The following is a 22,329-nucleotide window of genomic DNA, read 5'->3' as shown; positions in this document are numbered from 1 at the left end:
ACGATAAAACTGTTGAATTGATCAAAATTGGCATATTTTGTTGAACGGGTGGAGTTTTTCAAATTTATGAAAAAATCATTTATTCGATCACCCAACTCGGAATATAGAAGGAATTTGTGTGATTCAATGTGCGAGAAACACCAGAAACACTTGATAAGGCTAATCTCAAATAGATCACCTAACCTTTGTTGTTTTTACATTATTGTAGTTATTAATGATCATCAGTGGGACAGTTCATTCCGGCAGTTATTCACAATTTGATCTATTTATATGATTATCACTCCAAATATTAACTAAATGAATAAAAACGAACATGAAATATAGAACTTACAAATAACAAAATTCCAGAGCTTTATTAGAGAGGGGCTATCACTAAAATCAAAAAACGAGAGAGCGACCTGCGAGAGAACTCCAAGATGCCAGATTATTGGTCTGAAAAGACAGCCAAGTTGGCTCAATTGAATATATTTCCGACTTCTGTATTATAAAACATAAGCATAATACATGCGATTAATTATTAGTATTAAATTTTGCATGAGAAATCATTTCATTTAACCGAATATGAATCTACTGCGCTTATAAAATTAAATGGTATCGCAAGACTGGCGTGACTAAGGAAAATAGAAATTGCGAAAGAATTTTCTAGAACACAGCCTAGTGCCCATAAATAAAATGAGGTAATATTTTTTTTTACAAAATCTACATTTCTTGTCCAATAAAGGAGCGCATTTGAATCGAGAGATATTATCGGCCTTCAAGCAAATAAGTGTTTAATAGAAATATGAAATTTCGATGGTCAAAGCCGAGTTCTGTTATCGAATCCGTTGGATTTAAATATTTCGGGACTGGAATCTGGAACCACGTTTAATATTTAACGAGTTTATCACTCATAACATCAGAATTAAAAAGAATGCTTCCTGCGTATTAAATGGAAAGTACATCAATGATGATTTCAGACAGATCTTTGATGCGCATATGGCTAAAAATCGCATCAAAATGTTTTGTGATAATGACGAACGAAAAACAATGCCCTATGGTTTCATAACCAGAAGTTATATGAGAAGCCAATTTATTTTATTATTTATTATTTGTAATTCCTAACGCTTTGTTACATTACTCTTGCAATACCTCGTCAAGAATGAAAGTGAAAAAAAGGAAAATATAAAATTCCAAGAACAAGCGGATGCATTCCTTCTGGTACGTATGACTCGGCTTGACTAATATCGCGACTCAATTATGAGTTGTGTTGTGGATTGAGTATAGTTGAATGGAACTAGCAGATAGCGGAAGGCATCTATATCTTACATCAGAGAAAGTGCTTTTTGTTTATGCTTGACTTTGAAATATTATGACGGCAATAGTTATTTTTTATAAAAGTGGTTGCATACAAATCTTCATAAGATATTATAACTTGGCGTCTAGAAATAGTAGAAGTCGTGAACCCTTTCGGGTTATATTTTGGACCGTACGGGACGTTAGCTTCATCTAATCGTACCGCGCCCTATATTCTATTGTACATCACAAAATGAATGTTCACCCGGGCATCGACATGAACATGTAACCACTGAAATTTGTGCAGCCTGTTAGACACTTTTTGGCTCTAAGTTATGTTTCAAAATTTAGGTATACATTTGATAACCCAACTGCCATTTTGTGGAATTTTAGTTAATAATAATAATAGGCCCGACAAAGCTGTAGCAGACTAGGTGACGGAAGTCGGTTAAATATTTTGAATCAAAATCGCTAACTCGCAAAAACGTTGTCAAAATAAGCATAAAGTATAAGAAAAGTTTTTCTGGAGTGAAAGTCAATGAGAAACGCCCATCGTGTATGAGAAATATGAATTTGCCGGTCATATGTTCATAACATGATTTGTTACGGATCTAGTATAGGCCTACTCTCACATTGATTTTTCCAGTTGAGACTCTACTAATAGATAGCGTTTATATTCGTGGCAGCTATTCGGGATGCATGCACTAGAATTTTTCCATCGTGCCATCAATATTAATTATCATGTCCACGTCGTACTATCTGACCCAATGTTGGGATGAAAACATTGATATCCGGCGATTAGGCAATCGCGCTAAGCAACTGGCCATCACTTTGAATTTAACAAACAAATTAGAACAACATCTGAAAAGAAGGCTGCGGTGGTCTCACGCATTCTCCATCGTTTTTCTCGTAATTGTTCGTACTCCAGAGATAGCAGAAAAGCACAATTACATTGTTCACATTTGTAGCAAAATTGCCGTTCGTTTCAGGATCGTTTTCAGTTGGCGGCGATAAAAGTTTGAAATGCTTTAAATTTTAGTCAGCAAACGGACTTGCCAATTCGTTTTTTGTATAAATAGATTTTAACTTGTAAGGGCATAAAACTACTTGTGCGGACAGTAAATAAAAAACGATAGAAAGCCCCATTTCCTTTCTTTTCCTGTAGAATCTGGAGAATACTTTTATACTATGTTTCTATGTTAGATATAGACACGATTATAGAAAATTGTATACATTTGCTGCAAAATTGATCTGAAGAATTATTTTCTATTGGCAGCGATAGCAATTTTGGGTTAAGTATCTCAATAGATCAGGTATCATTCAACAACTAAACTATGTCATTTTACATTTTTCTGTTTCAATAGAAAATAACTTGTACCTAAAAGTATACAACCATTTCTATGGACATGAAAATAGCGATAGTACTCGCTATTTGGTTTCTCTCGATATGGAATTTGGGACAGACATACAATTTTCCGGCGTGTAAGTATGCAAAACTTAATTTCAATTCAACTACGTGTGAGTATTAGACTATCAAAACTTAATTTGTGTAGTGTTTGTGTCCGAAAGAAATGTCTCACCTCAAATTGACCCTTGACTGAAGCACACGCAGTAGAGTAGATAATGACAGTGATTCATTAAATATCTGTTCATCTTCAATGTATGGCAAGAATATCATTTTCTGGAAACTAGAATAAAGTTTTGGTCCCCGAACATAAAAATACGAAAAACTCAATCAACTTGAAATTGAACTGTCTTTCTGGATTGATCTGTAAGCTAGCTGATAACATATAAATCATTTAGTTACAGGAGGGAATAGTGGTACGCCATCATCCTCAACAACGAGTAAGTTAATTTATAATTAATTTTCATTTTTCTTTCAATCTTCAAACATCTTACACTTTCTTCAAAATTGCCGAGGAAGCATTCTCTTAGACCAGTGGTTTTCAACAGTTGTTTCGCGACACCATAAAGTCTTCCACCAGTTCCGTTTCCATTCAAATCCGTCTATATATGTATATATTTTGTTTGAACATAATCAAATGTCTACCAGGTTTGCTTCTATTATTAAACTTGCTAGACGTTTAAAATTGTTTTCGTTTGTCAGTACAATATTAGGTTTGCTTTTGTGTATATCTATATTTATACAATTAGGGAAAAAGAAAATTAAATTTTGCAAAGGTTCTTCGAGCCTCCGAAATGTTTCATCAGATTTCCACGCCACCAAAAAAATTGCAAACCCCTAATTTTAGACTAATACGTGCCGACATTTGTGTGCGATAGAACATGCCATACAAGTATCCGCATTTGTCCACTTAAATTAATTATCCAAGCGATACCATATTTTTTAAGATGTACTTAGTCCACCATTGCAGAATGATTGTGGCATGATATACTAATATATAGTTTGCGGTAAAGCAGTGTTTCTCAACTATTGTATCTGTTTATCAGCTTGTAAAATTGAATTTCAAAAGCTTTGATCAACTCCAGGCGTACATTTTTTAGACCTATTGGGGTCCCAATAAAAACTCCAGGCCCATTTCAAAAACTCCTCACGATCGACCACATTGACTAACACTGGTTTTAATTACTCTCGCCACTTAAAACAGTTTAAGGCTCAAGCTGTACCAATACATGCCGACATCAGTCTACAGTGTCGGTGTTTATTAACTTTTTATTATAATAAAACACGAATCGCCAAATCTGACTCTGAAATTATGCTCTGACGAATTTATTACAACAATATGTTTTCTACAAGTAAAAGAGTAGAGTAAAGCTGGTTGCTCAGAATATTTTTAAAAAACATTTTAGTTTGGACGACAACATTGGCAACCACCACTCGGACGACAACATTGGCAACCACTACTCCAACGACAACATTGGCAACCACTACTCCGACGACAACATTGGCAACCACTACTCCGACGACAACATTGGCAACCACTACTCCGACGACAACATTTGCAACCACTACTGCGACGACAACATTGGCAACCACTACTCCGACGACAACATTGGCAACCACTACTCCAACGACAACATTGGCAACCACTACTCCGACGACAACATTGGCAACCACTACGCCAACGACAACATTGGCAACCACTACTCCGACGACAACATTGGCAACCATTACTCCTGCTTCGATAACGACAACAGGTTAGCAGCAAAGATCGCATAGCATGCTTTTTAATTAAATGCAGTAATTTTTACCTAAAAATATATAAATCGTTTGATTTTTATTTACATTTATACAAATGGAGTCTACCTTAATTTTCTTGATCTTTGAGTTGTTTTACTTTAAGTTCAAATCTACATTTTACCCAAATTTGGGATCCGTGTATCCCTAACTGTTTTCCCAACATGGAAAATTTGTCTTGGAATTCGATTATCTCAATGTATAATTTGCCATGTATAATTGGAATTGATCGCGGCATGATATACTGATATATCGTTTAAATTGGTGGTTATCAATCTCAACCTTCATTTTGTCGTGGCCCGGTCATTCGTTGTGTCTATTCATTAGCTTATCAGGTTGAATTTTCTAACCTATAATCAATTTCAGTCATACCCTTTATCTTGGGACCGAACCTACTCTATTTGCAGTGAAAACGTAAGCCCATTCCAAAAAATTCGGGGCTCCCGAAGTATGCGAACCAAGATGGCGGACATCGGAACGTAATATGTGTACTAGGTTAGGGGTTAGGCCATAATTTTAGGTATAAATACTACGGGAGGCTCTTGGCTAGTCTTCGAACTGATAATAGGACTAAATTAAGGAAAATTGGAAAAAAATTATCGCCTAACCCTAACCTGTTACCCATGTTACGATCCGATGTCCGCCATCTTGGTTCGCATACTTCGGGAGCACCAAACATTCTTATTATGGACTTTGAGAAACACAGGTTTAAATCACTCTTACAACGTCACTTACACCGATTTAAGGTCTCAAGCTGTTATAACAGTTCGATACTATATTCACTTAATATATATCGCGCGATAAATCAAACTCAACTGAGATCAGATCACCATTTGTCATTTTTTTTTGCAGTTCCTACTTCAACACTATCTTCGACAACACTGGGTAAGTAGCTGTTACATTACGGGGCGGAAGATATTCTAGGCTAATAACTACTATGTAGTTTCTAAATACCTGAATTTTATGAAAGTTCATAAGGGCGTTCATATTATAAGTTTCGAAAATCGAAAATTAAAGTCCAATTTTTATCAAGCAAGGTTCTACGACCCATTTCTAAAATGTTTCGTAATGCTATCGTTGTTTCTAAGATATCAAACATTGAATACAAAGTTGAAAGCTAAAATGAATGATAATTTAGATAATGAATCAATTAGGCTTAGTAGTAGTGTGTTCTAAAAAAATTCTTTTTACAGTGCAAACCTAGAAATTTTAATGAAAGTTCAAAACGTTTTTTTATGCGGAATTTGTCCAATTTTTCTTTGAAATTTATTCTACACATGGGTCAAAAATATTAACTATTATGAAGAAATCCTTATTTTTTTCAAAGGCTTTACTACTAAGACTACGACTATGACCTCCACTCCTTTAGGTGTGTTTATATTACTGTTTATTGAATGAAAAATTCCAAAAAACTATTTTGTGTAGATTTTGTTGAGCATTAAATTGGTTTTAAAGTTATAAAAAATCGAATCCATATTTGGCAAAGATAATAACTAATATATATGAATACGTTTTTGTCAAAGGCTCTACTACTAAGACTACTACTATGACATCGTCTACTTTAGGTATCTTTATATTATTATTCACCCATAAAATTGTACTTTTAAACCTAACATTTTTTAGCAATGTACTTTATTTTGTAGTAAGCTTCCATTTCTTGCGGTAACAATTTTATGCCATTGCTCGAAGTGGATTTACTACAAGTGTCTGACTTGCTGTCTTTATGTGTTTATTGAGTAATCTACTTGGCTGTATATACATATGGCATCGGCGGTGCATGTACATCACCAAAATGGTGGTATTTGTATATTAATTGACTGTATATGGATATGACATTGGCTGTATAGAGATATTTAGTTGGCGCTATATGTATATTTTTGGCTGTATATGTATATCACGTTACCAACCTACTCCAAAAACATGAGACCGGTTATTTGTAACTCCTGGTGCGTCGGCGGTCGTTCCAGTATTCCCCTCGTGAATGATTTCTGGTTCATCCTGTAGCAATTTTACTAAATATGCTGCCATATTTACAAAGCATGGAATTATAGCAGTATATATATTTACATTAATTTTGTGACTTACTTCGCGTTTTTGAAGATTAAATTGTTATCTTCTGAATCTCTCTACACTTCTTCACTTGAAATTACTTATTTACATTTTGATCAAAAATAAATTTGTCAATCTCAATATCTGCTTTTTTGTACAGGTTGTCCAGGAGGATATGAGAAGAATCCCAACGGAACAAATCCCACGTGCATCGACATTAATGAATGCGCATTGAGAAAGCAATGTTTTATGACAGGACAGGTTTGCTTCAACACTCTTGGATCATACACCTGCATCTGTGCTGAAGGATTAGCTCAAGCCGTTAGCAATGGCGAATCTAATGGCTGTTTTCGTGAGTTGTAAAATATTAATATTAGTAAATGCTTTTATTGAGCCTAGTTGAAATGCGTGAAAAAACGCATAAAATTGTTTTATTTGTTTTAATTTAAATCTCTCGTGAAAAAATAATGGACAATAATGACTAAAGAATTAGTTCAATTTGGAAAAAAAATTGCAGCTTAATTCACTTATTGTACTCTATTATATTTACGTAATTTTCTTTTGTTCCCGTTTGCGTATTTTAGCATGCATATAACCTTTTATCGTGTTTTATAATAAAAAATGTAGGCCTACTTCAAATTTTCATACAATATCATCCCGCAATTTTGTCGTTTTCCTATTATATCCTTGCTAACAGCTTATATTATATTCATAGCTGTTACTTCCATGACTCAGCGGTTCGAAATGCCATTCACAGAGCAACTGGGAAATACAAGTTCTTTAGAATTTATAAGAAAGTCAGACGAATTTGCACAAAATATATCCGAGAGTTATGGCGAAGCAGGAATCGAAGGGATGTTAGTCAAAGTCACAAAGTTCACAAACGGGTCTGTCATAGCTTGGTTTGACATCTTTGCAGAAAAAGAAACCGCGTTCTCGCCAGAAGAAATTAAATCTTTGCATAATCAAAGCTTGACATCCAACTACTGGGGAAGAAATCTGCCAAACGTGAAAGTAGATTTTCCCGAAGTTGGTGAGTATGCTCCTCCTGTGTTCTATATAAATATACCGGTATATATTTTCAGTGTAAAATAAAACTATTTTGCACTTCATCTCCGGTTACACTCCTCTCCCCCTGAATTTTTCTTCTAATTATACTCGTTATTCATCATTGCGTTCATATTTTCATTAGGGGAAGGTATCGGGTATTAGGTAAACGTCTCATTGGAAACGAAGTGTCATTATGGATCTTTTTTTTTATTCAGTTTTTTTTCTTTGTTAGTATTTTTTTTATTATGAAAAATCGCTTCGTCTTAATAAGGATCAATTGCTTTGAAATTTTCAGTGGTTGTTTTGTATTGTATTTTTCGGTAAAAGACTCTTATTTATTTTGAAAACTCCTGCATTCTTTTTGGGATTCGGTTTTGTGTGCGATAACGTCATAAAAACTCTAAAAGTTTTGATGCTAATTCGCTTTGGCCTTCGTATCCTTATATATATTTGATCTATCTCGTTAATTCCTATCCAATTTTTCTTGTATTTCAGCACCAGCCGTTTGTAATGAAGCAAAATTACAATCTGCTGTTTTATATTTCGATGGATCCGTGTTTTACACGTTCGGACAAGCAGGCGCAAACACGTTAGCGTCATCTAGAGAAACTTGCAAAAATTCAGGTACAGAATAAAATATTTTTTTTCAATTTCACTCACTTGAACATCGATGCATAGTTCACTAAAGATCGGTACATGTTTCTGATAAAATAAAGACTAGTATTGGCTGATGTTATGAAAAGCCATATTGTTGTACTAATACTGAATGCAGAAAAGATAGCGGCAAAGCCTAAAAATATATAGCTGCGGCTCAGAAAGTTTGCTCATCGTGTGGGTTTTGTTGTTGCTGTAAATTAGGCGTTACACTCAAAGTAAGTCAAATAGGCATTATTATCGTCCGTGTTATATAGCTCTTTCAGTTTGCGTCTGAAAGTATTGGATATGTAGGTTTGGACTGCTATGGATTTCATACGAAATGAAACTAAACTTGTATTATATTCCAGCTATCGGTTACACTGCCACAGTAGAATGTCATACAAGAACCAACATTGATGGAACTGCCACTGCCTCTTACGAATATGCAACTCTTCGCGAAGTATCGTGTGCAGAAAGTCCTTCTAGTTTGTTAAATCAGGTTCAACAAATTTGTTGTCAGGTTTAATCAGGCCTATCCAACAATCAATTAATTATTTGTATTGATATAAAGTTCGGTGAAATTTTAAATGAATGCCATGATATGGTTCTTAGCTTATTTAAACTTACTTCAGATCATAATTTAAAATTTTATAATAAATTTTGAATTATTTTGTAATATGAGTTATATATAGAAATATATTCATAATCTTGGCAATAAAAGATAAAGTGAGACTAATTTTCACTGACATTTTGCAAATCAATAATTATCATCAATTAATTAAAATCAATAATTATCCGATCAAATCACATAAAACATGCTTTAAAATAGTTTAATACTAAACGAGAAATTATAACAAATAAAGTAAATTTATGGTAAATGCTTGCAGATCAAAAACCAAACTGCAACAACAGAAAATGTTGAATCCAACATGGCGGTGGTGAGTGTTCTTTCAACTGATTTCTCGTCGAAAACTACAAAGGACGTGAAAGATGTTGTTCAAGCAATCCACGAGATGAATAACCAAATAAAACAGGGTAACATACAGGTAATCAACTAAAAAACTTATACGAATATTATTTCTAAATGAAGACATGCTGATTACATTATAAACAACAAGAAGGTAATGCTCAGTTATATAGACACTAAAATCAAAACGAAGTAGTAGTATATATTTGCAACGGAAATTTTCGGAAATTTAAATTTTGCATCGATAGTTATGAAAGCTAATATTCAGATATGGATAAAAGAAAATATTGACGCTCGCTCCAACCTTCAGACCGTGAATAAAAAAGACATTTTAAACAACTGGTGAACAGTTTATAAATGTTATTATTAGCGGTTGTGAATTTAAGAAATCGACGGACGTTTTCGAAATGCGTCTAGCACTGCACTTTTGAAAAGTCAATGGCAGTTTCTGAAAACCGGTAATATCGGTCATATCTGAATGTTAATATTAATTTTGGCAAAATATGATCACTAAAATATGAATCTCAGTATATGACTGACTAATAGGAAATGATAAATACATTGCAATTTTTATAAAAACATGGTTAGAGTTTCGATGATACACTTTCAATATACTACCCCTACCTGGTTCATGTGTTTAGAATACGCATTTTGTTCATTTCTTGCTTGATGACGAGTTGGCGTTTTATGGGAATGCGTGATTGGCATAATGATGAAAGTGCAACGTGATGCCCTACATCCGGACCGTGTATTGTTTCATATAATAATTACTAGGAATTCTATTTCAGTGCTATAGCCAAGATCGTGACTTCCACTTTCACAAGTATACAGACTTTGGAATCTCCATAAGGGTTAATAAACAATTTGCTAGTTGGTATACAATAATGTGGGCCCGATTTTCTTTCGAGAAATGAGAATGAAAAATAACTTTTTCTATCTTGTACATAAAATATATTGTTTCAATTGATATTATTTGATTACTTTTAGATCACGGAAAGAACCATGAACTATCTCGTATGGACGACAGACAACTTGAATACGGCCTTAAAAAGTAGTAACGACACAGTTCTAACAGATCAAGAAAAACTTCAGTATATTGAAGCTTTAGAAATGTTTTCATCAAATATGATTTTAACGCAGGATAAGTTGACAATGATGAGCCCGTCGTCCGTGTTTAAGGTAGTTAAACCATACGAAAATGTAGGAAAAGTATCGCTTTGTCTATAGTCCAGCTAATATTGGAATATACTATTAATCGATATATGTTTCTTTTTCCACATGGACAACGTATGAGACATTTTAGTTAAATGAGATTTATTTAGAATGCGTTATTTAGAATAAATGAAAAAAGAAACTACTCCTTCATAGATCCATAATTCAATATCACTAATACTAACTTTTTAAGCAAAATTGTGTAAAGTGATTTCTCAAAACTTTCCACAAACAAATTTTTACAGGCACAAAAAATCCCGTATATGCCACTGGCATTACCGGGAGCTATTGAATTTTCCGGATCAATTACTGAAGTTCTGCCAGGATCTGGATCACCCACGCCACCCTCTGTCCAATCAACGATTCCTGCATCAGCAATCCCGGATTTAACAATCTCAAATATGACAAATGCCTTGTTTTACCTGCACGAAACAGGAGTTTTGTTTCCCAGTCCAAACGATTCTGCGGTTCAAATTGGTCAAGTGAGTTAGTTGGAATGTTACGGTGTATTTTAGAGTATTTTATTTAATTAGGTATCTCTCGTCATCAAATTGTCCAGTTGAATTGATGGGTTGTTGTGGACAAACGACAACTTGTTCTATTTATATGAAACTATTCCAAGAATAACTAGGAAAGAAGCTTCGTCATCTCACGGACTAGCGGAAATATTCGTTATATTCGCTTGAATAATTATGACGTCATGGAACTAACAGAAATGGTCATGGTCCATACACGATTACTTATAAATGATATCATCACGACACGAGGTGTTCCATACAAAGATTTGGAGAGCCTATCATTTCCACTCAGTCATTGAGCAATTCCTCTTGGCATTCCCACGCGATAACATGAATTCTTTTTGTTCGTTTTTAGTTTGTATAATAGGTAACTTGATATGAAAAAATATTATTCAAATTCAATCTTTTTAGGTAGTAAGTGTTCAAATATCAAACACCACATTGCAAAATTTGAAAGATCCTATCCAACATTCTTTTACTCGAGCAGTTGTGAGTGTGCAAATTGAGGAGGTATGTATGCACTGCAAATAATTATCGAGAAATATCGTAGCAGAGTAAATGAGCGCTTTAACCTAGTATCACCCGGGTGGTGTTTAAATTATAGGATTGGTAATGCTAAACTGGAAGTCAGCAGATAATTGTGTATAGCCTTGTTTCGAAAGAGGCTAGCGATTACCTCTTATGCATTGTTTGATAGTATATATGTTTTGTTAGCGGCATAGAAAATTCTATTTTTAAATTATCTCAGCTGAGCATGGAAATACGCCTAACAGATATTGGCTGTAACATTGACATTTAGTATTTTCGGATACTTTCTTTATATAATGTTGGTCATCTGATACAGGTCAGAGGATGTACGATTCAACTGGAAAGATGTGGATATTTCAGTATCCCAGATTCAACCTGGAAATTTGACGGCTGTGTCACTAATGTTGATCAATCAAATACTTCAACGACATGTTATTGCAATCACACAACTAACTTTGCTGTTTTGGTTGTAAGTATCTTAACCGGATTTCTGGAACTAATCCACATATTGGTTCCCGATGCTTTGTCAATCTTCCACTCACACGTGAACAGTTATAGTATTTTAGTCGGGTTAGTTTTGATGAAATTACCACCGATAAAAGCCGTGAAATCTCTGATCGTCAGATCCAATCCACAGACTATTTCTCAATTACCTATCTCTGTGAGAGTGGGCTCAGTGCAACTTCACTGTCACAAAGTTCTAACATAAAGCCTATATTATTGAAATAGAAGCGTTTATTGGAAATATCTGTCATGCATGGTCTGTATGAATTGTTAACCCATATAAAAATTATCAAATAGAAATTATCAAATTGTTTGAATAGAATTATCAAATTATTGTCTTTTTATAGCAAACTCAACACGTGCAAGAGAATTTATTATTAGATGTTGTTGGAACTATTGGATGTATTTGTTCAATACTTGGACTTCTGTTTTTTTCGATTATTTACCTTTCTTTCAAGTAAGTAACTTAATCGAATAACTGTTCATCTTAGAACATGAAATGTCATAAATATTCTGATTTTCATTTTAATTAAACTAGGTATCACATTATCTTATCTCTAACAAATCTTAAATCTAGTTTCATTCAAAATTTTATAAAACACGACTAGATTTGTTTTTGAGTATCATATCAATGAGCTACTGTGCTTTGGAGGAACTGAAGTTGTCCCGATTTTACATTGCCAGTTACTTAGATCCAGCGTATAATGATTGATCATGCGATTTGCTACCTGCCACTGCAAAGTATTTCAGCTGTGCGGTGTCAAGAAAACGAGTTCTCGCCAATACTGTAAAACTGTAGAAGATTTCATGTTCTGCAAAGCCACACAAAAGATTTCATAGTCTGATGGCGCATGTAAATACCTTCATTTCCCAGCAGAAATGCACTGATTAGAACAGAAAAAATACAGAATAACGAAAACGCGTCCAACCGAGACGGCAACCATCAATAAACAGGTGGCATGTTAAAACGGGGTAACGTGGGCAGAGGTGCTCGGAGTCAAAAATACTGAAATCTGTCCTATTCGTGATTATATCAGTCGAAACTATGTCTCTGACCGCGCATATTTATTCACATAACGATAGGACATACAGATAAATAAACAACATAAAAAAGGCAAATAACCAGTCCCCGTCTAACGAAATAACTACTGTACAAGACCAATGCGCCGAATGATTCTATACATATTCAAACTTTTATTTAAACAGATCTCTCCGGACAAACAAATTGAATCAAATCCACATGCATCTAAGTATTTGTTTGCTTATCGGATACATTACATTTCTTGCTGGAGTGGAACGACCCAGAGCTTATTCAGCATGCATTGCTGTTGGATTTATTCTACAGTTCTCATTCCTGAGCGCGTGGGGATGGATGTTGATCGAGTTTTTCACCATGTACAAGTGAGAGTTTACACATTGTTATGATTTAAATATTAGTTTATTGTAAATATTCTGAAATTTGGGTCATCAAAACACAGGGCGACCCCGGAAAAAAAAACTTATAAATTTTCTCAACTTCTGCAGAAATAAAAAAATAGTTAATACTCGAACTTCTGTTTGAGTATGATTGTACCCAAAGTTTCACTAATCTAGGATTCGTTGCACAGAAGTTATTATCTCCCTAAAACATGTTTCAAATGACCTGGATCACTCCCTATTCGCAACAATACTGATTTGTAAATCTTAAAATGGAATCTTTTACTATTCATGGTACCAATGCCCAATTTTAAGTTCCGATTATCAACGATTATGTCCTGACGTGCTTTTAATCTGCGATCAATATATATTTCTCGAAGCAACGTCGTGTTAAGTATTACGCAATGATCACAAAACACATGAGAAATAGTTAAAAATCTTATTTTATTTTTTTATTTTAGAAAACTCATTGTTGTATTCACCGAAATCGGAAGTAAATATCTCTTGAAATGCTCGGTTTTTGTATATTCGATGTCTTTGTTCATTACCGGCGTCACACTCATTGTTGCGTATACAACTGGGGACTCTATGCAACACACTGATTGGAGCATAGCACCTACAACTGGTATGGTATATACAGAATTACACAATTACTATTCTAATCACTTCTCGCATTCTGTTACCGGCAGCTCACAAAATCAAAGCAAATTTTTTATATTCAAAATAAGCTCTTCCGTTCCATTGGATGCAACAATCGCTTTTATAGTCGAATATGCTAATCTGAAACATTGGTGTTAGTATGCTGAATGATCCTTTAATCACTGAGAATAGTAACATTCATTTCACAAAAGTCAATTTTATACGTCAATTGTTTACTTTTCACGCTATCAGAAGAATTTTTAATTTACAACGACGAGTTTTCTATTTTCTTTGGTTTCAAGCACATTGGCTATGACTATGACTTTCTCTCCATAATAATCTCGCCATCTTAGATTTTGAATCCTTTTTAAAATGAAATGTTCAAATTTTTTTTTCAGATTCTCTTTGCTTTGTCTCACATTACGTAAGCGATCGACTCTGCTGGCTTCATTCGTATTCACTATACTTTGGATTTCTACTTCCAATTGGAATTATTTTCTGTATCAATGTGATTGGATTTTTTGCTGTTTTGAGAGTGATTACTCGTTCCCCACCTGATGTAAGTATAGCATTGTTTTTAAAACCGGTTTTATAGCTTCCATGTGTTGTTTCCTTTTATTGTTTCCGAAGAGACTGTAATGTCAGATAGCTGTGATAGCCATAACTTGCAATCTGCTTTTTATAGCGTTCACTTTTTGTTACGAATATTTCTCGATGACATCATACAAAATTCCATTCCGTCTAACGAGTTCATTTCTGTTGTAATTTCAATCTTTTTCCAGCTTGGACAAAAAGTGACAAAAACTCAGCTTAGAGACCATATATTCCGTATTGTCATGATAACGGTTCTACTTGGAGTGACATGGGCTTTTGCAATACCATTAACAATAACGGATGACGTGACTGTGAATCTGGTGTTTGGATCGCTATTTTCAATATTCAATGCATTTCAGGTTTGATTATGAACTATATGTTGATAATAATTCTTTAATTTACGTATTATACAGTTTAGCTAAATTGTTGTCGTTGTGAATAAAAATCTCTTATAGCACCAAGTAATGTACCGACCGTTCACAAATTAAATCAGCTCATAAAGATGGATGAAGCATCTAGAAGGCCATTACGTTCGATATTAATTCGAATATTTTTGAGTGCTGTAGCACCGATTATTTCACCCATGATTTTGATGTTTCATTTTAAATAATAGGAAGACTTTTTGGGACGTATGAGTACATTTTATTCCACGTGCTTGCCGACGATCTCTTCTGCTAATTACCGTGCTTAAACTAAGGTGATAACGGTACCGATGCGCGATCTTGTTAATGTTAATATTTTTGAAAATTTATTTTATTAATGCATTTGCTCTTATACACTTCCTTTGTCTCTTATCGTAATTCAAAGGTCAGATTAAAAAAATAGCTGTACAGCGAGATGTCACCTTATTTTCGTTACATTATACAGTATTATTGCATCCGAAGTGTTTAAAATATTTCATATTTCCACAGGGTCTTTTTATATTTCTTCTTTTCTGCGTGAGGCGAAAGGACGTTCGCGAGAAATGGGTCGGAGCCATTTGGAGTAAAATACCATTCTTGAGGAATCGAAGCTTACTTAAGAAAGAGGGTGAGATGAAGGGATATATATATAAATGGTTCATAATGCTCTTTTCAAAAAAAAATATTTTGAATGAAATAAATAATTCATGTAACACTAAACTAATTATGAGTTGGCTTAACTCCCTATCCTTTTATTCGGTGCTTACAATAATAAAAGGATGCTGTAGCAGGAATAAATATGATTGAGATAATTACTTCGCTTTCAAAGATGTGTAATGCATTCTATACTGCATACATAGTATTGGCGGTGAATAAAATGTTGCTCGCTCAAAGGAACGTTTTTGCTATAAAATTTATTCGAGAAGAACTTGAACATCCGCGGATAGAACGCATTCTTGTTATCCTTTTCCCCTTACCTACACTATTAGTGGAAGTTAAATATATACTATTAAAACTACATTATGCTTTGACTTCATGTCTAGATCAATCTCAAACAGGACAATCTGGCAACTCATCAACATTGGGAAGGAACAACATAACAATTCAAAGCGCAACAAGTTCGTTCTGTACAGTTTTAACTATATTTAGTTATCTACATCTCCATTCTTCCCTATGGCGTTTGTTTGACCGTTTCCAATCAGTCCCTATTTTTTGCGTGTCGTGCGTGTCGCTGTATTTTTAATAAGGCTGATCTAAGTGTACTGCTAAGTAACGAACCTATTTTTTCTTTTCCAGTGACTTCCACTCTTCCGAGAGATTCAAAAGTTGGAACGATAGACATGAGAGTCACAAACCTATGATGTCTCGGCCCTTCCCGTGAAAACGCAGACATTTCTCAGAGTCATAGACGAGCTTTCTTTTAATTTCACTTCCAATACTAAAGCGATATGATATTGTTTTGATTCTGTATATTAGTCATGGGATTTATCCAGTGGTTAGATTCAAAATTCTAATAACGTGTTCTCTTTTGTATCGAACCCACTAACTAAAGTCTCATTTCAGAGAATGCATATGTATCTCACTACGAATGCGCATTAACATGACATGCTTCACATAAATTCAATATATATTTTCTTTGGATATAGTTGTCAACTGCGGATGCATTTGACCCATTTGCTGGGTAGTCCAACGCCCAAAACAAGTAAAAGGTACGCTGATTATCACCACATTCCAAAAACAGGATAACGCGAACCCTTGTATCCCTCCACTGGATGTATATAGATATGCCCATATTTTCTCTCAATAAAATATGTATTGATAACTTACTCATCTGTTTATAAAAACTGTTAAAACGTTTTGTATACTTTAACTAAGTTTACATATGGTGAGAAACATTTAAAAATAATATAAACGTATACCTCTTGTCGTAGGATTTTATGAGGTATATGTTAAAGTCACTGGAGGAAGTGTATTCACAGAAAAGCATTACTGATGAAATGCATGACGTGTTTAAAATAAATAGTCAATGGATAACGAATAAGTTTGTGACCGCCAGACGAATGGAAAATTACTTTTGCTGTACATTAGGTAGGCGCGTCTAAGTGTATTTTCTGGGCTGTGTCAAAAATGGCGTGTCCAACTTGTCCCGATCCAGATGATAACTAAATATTATCGGAATACCGGCATTATGACATAGCAGATTTTTGATATCGGTGGTAAAAGCGGTATCGGTATATCTTAATGCATGTATCGCCATTTAAATCTTTGAATTAGGAAATATTTTTTATAAATAGTAATTACAATACTTGACAACAATTTAATCAGGTGTAGTTGACCTATTCGACAATTATCACAACCTTGGAACAAGTAGGACACGTGGAGCAAGTGGGACACGTGGAGTTAGTGAGACAAGTTGAACGAGTATGACACATGGGAAATTCCTTCATTCCATTGACCCTATTTAATTTTTTAACTTGCTAACAGAAAATATCTGCGTTAGGAATTAATAACCTGATGAAAACATAACTGAATACAGTCAGTTTTAAATTTTTTGAACCGGTAAAATTCACGGTTCCTCGGTATGCGAGTGACATCCTTTTAAGCAAGTGATATCGCATACCATAGTGAATAGTTTACGCAAATCGGCGTTTTCCTATTAATGCCGAAACGGCCCATTCGTGTGGGTAATAAATAGTGACATCACAAAACTTGGAATATGGAGTGAATTTGTGTGATTTAGTGATGGAGTAATACCAGGAACACTTGAAAAGGCTTATCTCGAATAGATCATCCAACCTTTGTTGTTTTGACATTATTGTAATTTCATTTGTTCCTTCCTTTCCTTTGTTGCTTTGTTCCTTCCGAAGGCGTCTTCGAGCATGTCCAAATGTCGTGTTCTTGTCTTGGTTCTGTCGGGAGTCACGATGGTTGCGGACAGTGATCCTTTCCATCTCTGTGGCGGTGAGGTTGCAGTTCTAGGCCGGGATGACTTCTGGAGGTACCTTGGCAAGAATATGGGATACCGGATCGTCGGACGGAGTGACTTTTTAAACCAAACCTCAATTTACATTTGAAAGCTCTTTGCTTCGGAGCTCACTCCGTTTCATAACTGTTGACGCTGAAGAGGTTTGTCTACCTAAGCTCTTCTTCCAATTACGGATTTGGTATTTTCGTCGGCGCGACCTGGAGCGGCTGAACGCGAGCATCCGTTGTCGGAACCGTTTTTCGGTTACCAGTCCGGACCTGTCAGCCGTTTTTTCATTCCACGGCTGCGGTCTGGGGTCTGGGCGTCCCGAATATTGCCCTTGGAGTGGACATATTTCGGGTCACCCATGCGTTCAAAACTTTGAATTCTCCCGACTCTATGGTCCGTTCGGTTGCTCGTGCTCGGCCGGGCAAAGTTGTTGCGAGGTTTTATTGAGTTCAGAAGGCGATGCAGGCCCTGATAATCGACGGTGGCGGCGGGGGCGGTGGGGCGAGCTTTGGGACCATTGGAAGACAGTTTCCTGTCATTACGTTGGGTTGCTCTAACCACTTTCTATTCACGTTTTTCTTTCTCGCTCAGTATCAGATTTCGTGGGTTTTGAAAGCTCAATTAAATCTTCTGCCGCTGCGATCCGTTCGTAGACGGTTTACATCATATGCGGAACCACGGATGACTTGTAGTAAGTGTGGTTACGCAAACGAGACTCTTCCTCATGTGCTGAATCACTGTCGTCCAGTTATGAATATCATCAAGGAGCGGCACGATTCTGTGAAAGAGATCTTGGCTCACCTACCCCCAACCAGGTTTTCTATGTGAGATGTCGACGCTAGAACAGCTGAGATGCTGGGGTCCGATTTGATTCTCGAGGAAATTGGGACGAATCGGGTCGTAGTACTCGATGTGGTGTGCCCATTCGGCAACGGCGAGGCCGCTATAGATGAAGCGGCCGGTCGGAAGCACTGAGTATGAGAAGTTATGTCGCTCCATTGCTCTTGCCTCTGGCAAAGTCGGGGAGTTCCATGCATTTGTGGTTGGTTCTATCGGCAGTTATGTCGTTGGAAACCAGACAGCGCCTCGTGCTTTGGGTGTTACCGGGGGTGTTGCTACGGCGATCTCCCGTAATTGCGTTAGGAACTCCATCCGAGGGTCCCATCGCGTCTGGAGGGCCTGATGTGGACTTCCTGTCGGCCAATCTGACTTCACCCTCTTTTTCGACACTGTAAACTTCTGTTTTATTATCTTTTTCTTTTGTTTTGTATTTGTGTGATTGCGAGCTTGCGTGTGTGTTTCGTTGTCATATTCACCCTGCTGAATCCCACTAAGGGTTTCTCTTTTTAAGTCTTTTGCTCATTAAGTCAAGTTCAATGATATCGCGGCCCGGATTAGTTTGTTTGTATTTCACTTTTCCCCCACAAACTCACTCTCGGCGATGGGCTTGGGCCTACCTATATGCCATATATATATATATATATATTAGTCACGTGCATATCGCTTGCCTTAGTTATTCCAACTTTAATTTGCAGTTATTGCACACTTTTTTCCACGGGGTTTATTAGTTTGATCGTTTCTATTTTAATCTGATAATTTATCACAATTTTCCACATTATTGATTCCGAATTTCATCCCGGTTGATAGGAAAAGGCGAGCGGTAAATATAATTCAGTTAGATTTTTCCATGTTTAGAACCCATCGCCGAGTTTGCCAGCCTCTCGCTACAATTTTATGTTTGTTATTTTTGCTTATGATTTTCTGTTCTATATTCTTTGAGGGGCTGGCTAAGTTAGATAAACCGTACTCTTACTTTATATTGACCTGTTATTCTTTACATGTTCAATTTAACTTTTTTGTTAATGTTAAGTTTTTATTTGTATTTATTTATGATTACCGTTTTTGCCCCCTGCGCGGGTGAGGCCAGGGTTACTGGCGAGTGTACATGTTAATTTAAATAAAAGTGCATAAAAACAATGATCATCAGTGGGACAGTTTATTTCAGCAGTTACCCACAATTTAATCTATTTATATGACCATCACTCCAAATATTAAAACTAACTAAATAAAAACAAACAAGAAAACAGAACTTACAAATAACAAAATTCCAGCGCTTACTAAAAACACAAAAACATGAGGGCGACCTGCGGGAGAAATCAAGGATGCCAGATTATTGTTCGGAATAGACAGCCAAGTTGGCTCAATTAAATACATTTGCGACTCGTGTATTATAAAACATGGGCATAATGCATGCAATTGATTCTTAGTATAAAATTTCGCATAAGAAATCATTTCATTCAACCGAATATGAGTCTTCTGTGCTTATAAAATTAATGGAATCGCAAAACTGGCACGACTACGGAATATAAATATTGCGAAAGACTTTTCTAGAAGACAACCTAGTGTCCATAATTGAAATGAGGAAATATTTCTTACAAGATGTAAATTTCGTGTCCAATAAAGGCGCGCATGTCAATCGAGAGATATCATCGGCCTTCAAGCAAATAAATGCTTAATAGAAATATAAAATTTCGATGTCCAAAGCCGAATTCTGTTATCGAATCCGTTGGATTCAAATATTTCGGGACTGAAATCTGGAACCGCGTTTATTATTTCACAAGTCAAGAATGAAAGTAAAGCAAAGGGAAGAATAAAATATAAGGAAAAAGCGGATGCATTCCTTCTGGTGCGCATGACCTTCTTTGACTAATATCACGGCCATAATATGATTAGTCTAGATTTTTCATCGTGATATTGACATTAGAATGTGTCGTGGATCGAGTGTAGTTGAATGGAGAGGCGTTCATACTATACTTTAGCAAAAGTGCTTTTGCGTGACTTTGGAATTGTATGAAGGTAGTAGCCGATCCTTTGAAAATGGTTGCGTACAAATCTTTTTAAGATATTATAACTTAGCGTCCAGAAATAGTAGAAGTCTTGAACCCTTCCGGGCCGTATTTTGAACCGTATACGAGTCGTTAGCTTCAACTAATCGTACCAACCTCTATTTTCTATTGTACATCATGCAATGTATCCTTACCCCGCGTCAGCATGGTGATATAACAATTAAATTTGTGCAGCATGTCAGACACTTCGCGCTTATACCTTACGTTTCAAAAATGTAGGTATGAATCTGACAAATCAACTGTTTTTTTTTGTGCAATTTGATTTTAGTTGCAGTAAACGAAAATAAGTCCGGCAAAGCTCTAGCAGACTAGGTGGTGGATGACGGTTAAATATTTTGAATCAAAATTGCTAACTAAGGAGAGTTTTTCTGAGGTGAAAGGCTTGGAGAAACCCCCCTGGTGTATGATGCATTTGAATTTTTCGGTCATAGGTTCATAACATAATATGTTACGGATTCATTAAGAATACTCTCGCAGTGTTTTTTCCAGTAGAGATTTCTCCTATAGATAGCGTTTATATTCGTGGCAGCTATCCGACACGCATGCAAAAGAATGTTTTCATCATGGTATTAATATGAATTATGTCCACGCCGACCCAATGTTGGGATCAAAACATTGATGTCCGACGATTGCGCAATCGCGCTATGCAACTGGCCATTGCTTTGAATTTAACAAACCAATTTGCACCCCATCTGAGAAGAAGGCTGCGGTGGTCTCACGCTTATACTGCATTCTCCATCATTTTTCTCATTATTGTTCGTACTCCTCCAGAACTAGCAGTAGCCTAAAGCGCAATTACAGCGAATTGTCCACATTTGTTGTAGAATAGCCTCGACGGATTGTTTCCCGTAGACTGCAATAAAAGTTTGAAATGGTTTCAATTTTGGTCAGCAAATGGGCTTGCATAAATGGATTTTAACATGTATGGGCATAAAACTGACTGTGCGTACATGATAAAGGTGATAGTAAGTTCTATGCCGTTTCCTCCCATGCGGAATATGGGGCATATTCTTATACTATTTTATATATAATAGACACGATAATAGAAAATTGGGTACTCCTGAAGTATGCGCACCAAGATGTCGCATAACCTGAACCCTAATCTGGTACACAACCTGAACTCAGGAGAATTCATCTTGGTGCACATACTTCAGGAAGTCCAAAAATTGTATACATTTTTTGCAAAATAGATTTGAAGGATTATTTTCCATTGACAGCGATAGCAGTTTTAGTTTATGTAGATTGTAGCTCGATAGTTCAGGTTTCACTCAACAACTAGACCAGGGGTAACCAACCAGTCAGAGACCAAGAGCCGCATTTCGGGCTTTATTACCGCGGAAAGCCACATCATGAACAAGAACACATGAACATCAGATATATATATACCTTTATATAGCTCTCCTAGAATGCTAGTTTATTGTAAATGTCGCTAACCAACATGATTATGACATAAATTTACAAGCC

General features: G+C 35.7%; 1 protein-coding gene across 1 annotated transcript; it reads left to right on the top strand.

The window, feature by feature from the left end:
• The first annotated feature begins 2,634 nt into the window (after nt 1-2,634).
• On the top strand, nt 2,635-16,437 carry LOC120337550 (adhesion G-protein coupled receptor G6-like). The gene is made up of 21 exons (XM_039405374.2): nt 2,635-2,754; nt 3,076-3,117; nt 4,084-4,431; nt 5,324-5,356; nt 6,681-6,872; nt 7,236-7,553; nt 8,066-8,194; nt 8,575-8,705; nt 9,094-9,252; nt 10,161-10,352; nt 10,631-10,867; nt 11,315-11,413; nt 11,748-11,900; nt 12,283-12,392; nt 13,142-13,336; nt 13,813-13,976; nt 14,389-14,549; nt 14,773-14,943; nt 15,496-15,613; nt 16,029-16,103; nt 16,282-16,437. Exons 1-21 carry the CDS (start codon nt 2,673-2,675, stop codon nt 16,344-16,346), a joined length of 3,174 nt encoding a protein of 1,057 aa, XP_039261308.2. The 5' UTR covers nt 2,635-2,672; the 3' UTR covers nt 16,347-16,437.
• The last annotated feature ends 5,892 nt before the right edge of the window (nt 16,438-22,329 follow it).

Source organism: Styela clava, chromosome 10 (genome assembly GCF_964204865.1).
Source record: "Styela clava chromosome 10, kaStyClav1.hap1.2, whole genome shotgun sequence".
Classification (NCBI taxonomy): domain Eukaryota; kingdom Metazoa; phylum Chordata; class Ascidiacea; order Stolidobranchia; family Styelidae; genus Styela; species Styela clava.
This window is presented reverse-complemented; position numbering and strand designations above follow the sequence as displayed.